Source organism: Bubalus kerabau, chromosome 4 (genome assembly GCF_029407905.1).
Source record: "Bubalus kerabau isolate K-KA32 ecotype Philippines breed swamp buffalo chromosome 4, PCC_UOA_SB_1v2, whole genome shotgun sequence".
Taxonomy (NCBI): Eukaryota; Metazoa; Chordata; class Mammalia; order Artiodactyla; family Bovidae; genus Bubalus; species Bubalus kerabau.
The window spans coordinates 28,244,915-28,251,187 of record NC_073627.1 but is presented as its reverse complement, the minus strand read 5'-3'; the positions used below and the strand labels follow the sequence as shown (position 1 = coordinate 28,251,187).

The 6,273-nt window shown below is 51.6% G+C and overlaps 1 protein-coding gene across 1 annotated transcript in view; it reads right to left on the bottom strand.

The window, feature by feature from the left end:
- Positions 1 to 677: 677 nt before the first annotated feature.
- Positions 678 to 6,273, bottom strand: part of ABCC3 (ATP binding cassette subfamily C member 3) — a 51,514-nt gene continuing 45,918 nt past the window's right edge. The window contains exons 30-31 of the mRNA XM_055576204.1: positions 3,855 to 4,049; positions 678 to 1,278 (exon numbers count right to left, since the gene is read on the bottom strand). Coding sequence (XP_055432179.1) covers positions 1,170 to 1,278; positions 3,855 to 4,049 — 304 coding nt within the window. The 3' untranslated portion in view covers positions 678 to 1,169. The remainder of the gene's footprint in view (positions 1,279 to 3,854; positions 4,050 to 6,273) is intronic.

Here is a 6,273-nt window from a genome sequence, read left to right as displayed (position 1 = left end):
TCATCCATAACCAGTCACATTATACCAAGAATGAAGGTTGAAGAAATGAAAGAGGAGACCAGAAAACTTGAAGGCCGTGTGCCAGGTTAATTCTAACCTGCAGAAAAAAACATTTCATTGGCTTGTTCAAAAAAGCAAGTTACCCCCTCATCTCATTTACCAGTCTGGGATGTTCAAAATGGGGGGGGGAGGGTAGGCCCTGGGCTGCTCTGTGCTCCCACAGTCAGCTTCAGCCAGAGTGAGGAAGATGCATGACTTGGAGACCTCATGGGTTATGGGGACCTGTCTGGAACAGAATGCTAAAGGGGCAAGGAAATAAAGTGCCGTGCACTTCTCATCCCCTAGAGAAGCAGGCGTAGTGGTCTGAGGGATGACATAAATGTGGAGGTGTTCACGGCAGCTTTCCCAAGAGGCCTCAGGTCAGATATCAGGGGCTTTATTTCTCACCTTTTTACAGCCTCTACACAGCAGAACAGGAACTACTGGCAATTACCCAGTGAGTTTTGGCCGTGAAGACAGTATTTCCAGCCAAAAGTTCTTGGGTCTGAAGTTTTCAGATAATTCCAGCCATGTAGATGTGTATAAAGGCTACCTCTGCATCTCCCTCCTTCCTCTCCACCTCCTCTAAGGGCCCTAGCCCCTAGACCTTGTGAACAGAGAGAAAGGCTACACTGGAGTGTATGTATTGTTAATACGTAGCTTTAATTCATCAGTGCTCCATTTTTAATGAGTATTGGACTCGGTTCCTAGGGATGGCCTGATCTGGCAGTCTTCTGTTCAAAGAGGAGAAAGCTTTATTTAAAAACAAAACGAAAACACTTCAGATTAGAAAATACGAAAAATCATGGGGGTAGGGAGGTCATCCCTTGAAATGATTATAAGCAGTACAGTGTGGAAATATCGCCACATTGGGAATCAGAAGACTCGGGGACTAGTCTGGGCTCTGCCTCATATTAGCAATGACCTTGGGCATGTCACTCACTTCTGGGCCCTCACTTCCCCACCCCTGAAACATTTAGCACGGTTATCCTACAAGGCAACTGGCAGGGACAAAAACCTAACAAATGTCCCCAACGTTTGCCATCAAGTCCATCCTGTAGACATATTTGGTGTCCTTTCCATTCGTGATGAAAGTAAGAATGTCCAGGAAGAAAGACCAGGAATATATTTTAGGCAAGTCCAGCATCTCTGGCCATCCCATAGAAGATGCCTCTGGCTGCAATGAGGTTGGTTGGAGAATCAAATTCAGCTATCGTCCCTTTGTCCAGGACCAGGACCCTAGCCAAAGAAAAGAAGTGGTCAGGTCTCCATCAGCCCAGATCTGGCTTCATGGTCCAACCCTGCCCTTCTGAGTACAGCTCAGACCCCTCAGTGACATGCCAACCCTTCCACTCGAGTCAACCCACCCAACACAAGCACTGTGCCACATGTGCACACTTGCAAGACTGGTTATTTTAGCCACTCCATTTGCTGTTCTGGCAGATGAGGCCGTTTCCAGGATCAAACACAAGGTCCTATTCATCTCTGCTAGTCAGGGCTCTGAAAACCTTCCTTAATGAGCCCTTCCCCTCACCAGGGTCAGGGGACTGTGCGCAGGAAGCCACGGGCCTGTACGCATCCATCTGCTTTGTGCCGACTCACAAAGGCACATGGCGGGAACGGCTGAAGTGAGGCCTGACGCTGGAATCTGGCTACAAATCTGGCTGTTGCTGATGGGTGGTTCTCCCCCCGCCCACACATACATAGTCAAGCCTGGGCCTGGGCTTAGAATCTCTTGCCAACTAGACACAGGGTGCACCAGTGCGGGGCCGACAAGCTAGCTCCCAGGGTGAGGCGGGAGCAGAAAGGGCTCCCCTGCGTCCTCGGAGATGCTCCCCAGTAGGAGGGCCTGGACTGCATGTAGTTGTTGACCCACCTGTGGGGCTCCTGGAAGAGCCCCTTGGGAAGAGGTGTGTCTGTGAACATCACTGTCTAGCCACTGCCCAAACTGAAGCCTAGGAGACTGCCCACCTCACTTGAGCGACTTCCCTTTGCTCTTGGGGTAAGGACTAAGTGCTTTCCCATGGTCCTCAAAGTGCAGCAGAGTGAGGCCTATCTTTCTTCCCCTCCTCTTGGTTCTACTGCCCCTCTCCCTTTCTACTCATGTGCCCGCTTACCTCCGGGCCTTTGCATGAGCTACAGCCTTTTCCTGAAATTTCCAGCTCCCTCCCTATCACATGTCCTCCTTGCTACCCAACTTTTACTCGTCCTTTAGGGCTTGGCTGGTGCCCTAAAGGACGAGAATTGGAGCCTGGGCCTGGGCCTAGAATCTCCTGCTAACTAAACAGGGTGCACTTGGCACAGAGCCGACAAGCTGACTCCCAGGGTGAGGCGGGAGCAGGGTTCCAAGCCCAGGCCCTTGCCTCCTTCGCTGCCTGTATGGATTGGCTCCTCTGCCTACACGTGTGGACCCTTGCTTCCTTCCTGCAGGCTCTAATTACATGTTCAGTAGCGTGACTATTTCATTCATTTCTGCCTGATCCACTCAAATGACTGAACTCCCAACCCCCAAGGTCAATTTGAGTTTTTGCCCCTCAGGGCTGCTGGTAAAAACCATTTTCAGTTAGGCCTGGGAAGAGATCCTGTCGGTCTGGCCCTTCCCCTTGTGTGGACCCAGGGCTCAAGCCTTCCTACCCACCCTTCTCCCAGTGGGTCTTGGATAGGAGTGGAGAGTGGGGATATGGTGGGGATGGAACAGACAGTAGCATCGGGCATTCTCAGCTTGGTTTCCGAGCCCCTGGGACCTGTGTGGGGACGCTTTTGAGAGAGGGACAAGGTCTGCCCGTTGCCCTGTCCTTGTGTTTCCCCACCTCCCCACACCCTGCAGGTGTTCGTTTTGGGAATGAAACCTTGTCGAGGTACTCCCCCCATACTACCTCAGCAGAGATTCTTTGTAGCCTCCTGCCTCTTCCTCACTCTGAGCTCCTGTGTCTCCAAGGGAGCTAGCCTGGCAGTCCAGTACCAGCTCACTTCCATCAGGCTTCTGAGTCCCCGACCCCTATCCTGTCCTCCAGTGCCACACCTTGACATTAGGCACAATGAAAGACTAGGTCACATTTCTTCCTTTTGGCTGAATGAGCTGACTCCCCGAGGAAGCTGTAAGATACCAAGAGCAAGGCTTCTTCCCTAATTCTTTGAGAAGCTGGTTCTAAGGAGAATTACAACAAGGGGTTAGGGAGGAAATGAACGTATTCTAGGATCACCTGCACTTTTAATACTTTATTTCACTGATTACTTACAACAACCTCGAGAGACAGAGTTTCAGGAAGGTTTTGCAGATTGCCCAAGGTCACACAGCAGCAGAGCCAGGCTTGGGACTCAGCCCTCTGCTTTCCCACAATAAAGCATCTATTGTGCGTGATGGTGTGTCTGGCTCACTGAGGCGGGGACCCAAGTATTGTATACCTTTCCTTGGTGGCTTCCTGGTCTATATGCCCACAGGGTGGGAATGAGGAGCAAATGAAGCCAGGTGCTCAGGAAGTGACAGGATTTGGCATGAAGGATCTGGTTCCCCTCATCTCAGCATTAAGGGATAGGGTGGGGGAGTGAACCAAGCCTCAGGGAGCCCCAACATGCCCATTCCCAACATTTTGTGTTGGGACAAGTGTCCCACACAAAACACAAGTGCCCCTTGTGTCTCAGAAACCATCACTGTGCACCCAGTGCCCAGGTAACCCATGCTCTTATCCCCCTTCCATACCGTAGATAATCCCGTAAGGCTCCCATACCCACATATCCAGATAATCTGCCTGTCCCTTCGCCATGGCCCAGGAGACCCAACTAGGCCCCTCCCTGCTCGGGTTCCAGCACCCTACCTGGTGTAGTCCATGATGGTGTTCAGCCTGTGTGCGATGGTCAGCACTGTGCAGGTCTCAAACTGCGTGCGGATGGTGGCCTGGATGAGGTCATCAGTCTCCAGGTCAACGGCGGCTGTGGCCTCATCTAAAACCAGGATTCGACTCTTGCGAAGCAGGGCTCTGGCCAGGCATACGAGCTGCCGCTGGCCCACACTGGGAGTAGGGAAAGCAAGGAAGTCTCCAGCTGGGTGCCCCCAACCTGCCCCCCAGGCTTTACTCCCCAAGCTGTTTCTGTCTCCACTCCTTTTCATTAGCCTAGGGCTGGCTCTCTGTCTAACCTCTCCCATTTCTGCCTTAGCCCAGTACTCCTGGAACACAGAGTTGAGGTCTGGACACCACCGGGATAATGAGGGGCCTTGAGGGAGAGCCAGTACTTAATATTGTGAAATCCTCAGTCTATCTCTGGCACCCCCGGCTCCCTCTTTCTGTGCTTTCTTCCCTCTTCTCACTCTTTAGCTAGCGTCACCATGTTTCTCTGTTTCACTCTATTAGTCATTTACACCTTAGTAATAACACACTGAAATGACTCTTCCTGGTATTTGCATACATCATGCTATCATGCTGAGCCTAGTATCACACAATTCAGCCATCTCCTGCCCCCATAGGGAATAAGATCAGGGCTCTACAGTGGGAACTCGGAAGGGGCAGGAAAAGAGGAGGATCTGGGGGGCTCCCCATGTCTGGTCACTGGAGAGGTGGAGGAGGGGTGAAATGCATATCTTCAACCCCTGCCTTGGAAGCCAGAGCTAATGAACAAAGCAAGGCGGTGTTCCCAACCACAGAGGCCACAGCACCCCCACACCCAAGGACAAATACCTCAGCCCTTCCCAAAGAGGTGAGTCACTCCAGCCAAAGTGGAGACCAGGCTCTCTTTCAGCCCATTCCCGCAACTAATGAAGGTTTTGGCAGCAGAATGAGCTGCCAGATAGAACTCAGGGCTGATTTATGGTGGGACTGGCACAGGATACAGGTCATGCTTAAAGTGACTACAAGCTCAGGGAGGGAGGAGGGGAGTGGATTTCTGTCTCAGGTCCTGGTTGATGTGGGGATGGAGGGGTGATCTGGTGAGAGGTGCTGATGGCAAGCAGGGATCGGAGAATGGGCCAAAAAACAGCTATGGGGCATAGGGTCTGGTGGCCTAGGCTTGTCTGCCAACCACTCTTAATGTGGTTGTGTAAGTGAGATCCAGGGACTGGACACATTCATTCTTACAGGGCTGCCTGGGGAGGTGGGGGCATCCCACAGTGGCTATGATGCTGCAAGGAAAGGCTTGGGGCAAAAACTCCCACTTCCCTGAGTCCTTGCCCCCCCGCCCCCCCTTGCTAGCTAAGTGGCTTTGGGCAAATAATTTTATACTTTGGAGCCTCATTTCTAGCCCACAGGACTGCAGTAAAGATTAAAGGAGATAGTGGAGGCCAACGTGCCTTGAACACTATTAAATTTTTCCAGTATTCATGTATGGATGTGAGAGTTGGACTATAAAGAAAGCTGAGCGCCGAAGAATGGACGCTTTTGAACTGTGGTGTTGGAAAAGATTCTTGAGAGTCCCTTGGACTGCAAGGAGATCCAACCAGTCCATCCTAAAGGAAATTAGTCCTGAATGTTCATTGGAAGGACTGATGTTGAAGCTGAAACTCCAGACTTTGGCCACCTGATGCAAAGAGCTGACTCATTTGAAAAGACCCTGATGCTGGGGAAGATTGAAGGCAGGAGGAGAAGGGGATGACAGAGTATGAGATGGTTGGATGGCATCACTGACTCAGTGGACATGAGTAAACTCTGGGAGTTGGTGATGGACAGGGAGGCCTGGCGTGCTGCGATTCATGGGATCGCTAAGAGTCGGACACGACTGAGCGATTGAACTGAACTGAACTGAAATGTACAAGTTTTTGTTTTTGTTTTGTCTGGAGAGAGTCCACTCAGGTATGGACTGAGTAGAATAATAAGAGTAGCTACATTTCTCAGGAGTGTATCCACTCTAAGTGCTTTCCATTTCATCACAAAACCCATAAAACCGCCCTGTCCAAATGATGGCCACTAGCCACACATAACTGTGGACTACCTGAAATGTGGCAAATCTGAACCAAGATGTGCTGCTGCTGCTGCTGCTGCTAAGTCTCTTCAGTCGTCTGACTCTGTGCGACCCCATAGACAGCAGCCCACCAGGCTCCCGCGTCCCTGGGATTCTCCAGGCAAGAACACTGGAGTGGGTCGCCCTTTCCTTCTCCAACGCATGAAAGTGAAAAGTGAAAGTGAAGAGCTCAGTCGTGTCCAACCCTCAGCGACCCCATGGACGGCAGCCCACCAGGCTCCCGCGTCCCTGGGATTCTCCAGGCAAGAACACTGGAGTGGGTCGCCCTTTCCTTCTCCAACGCAT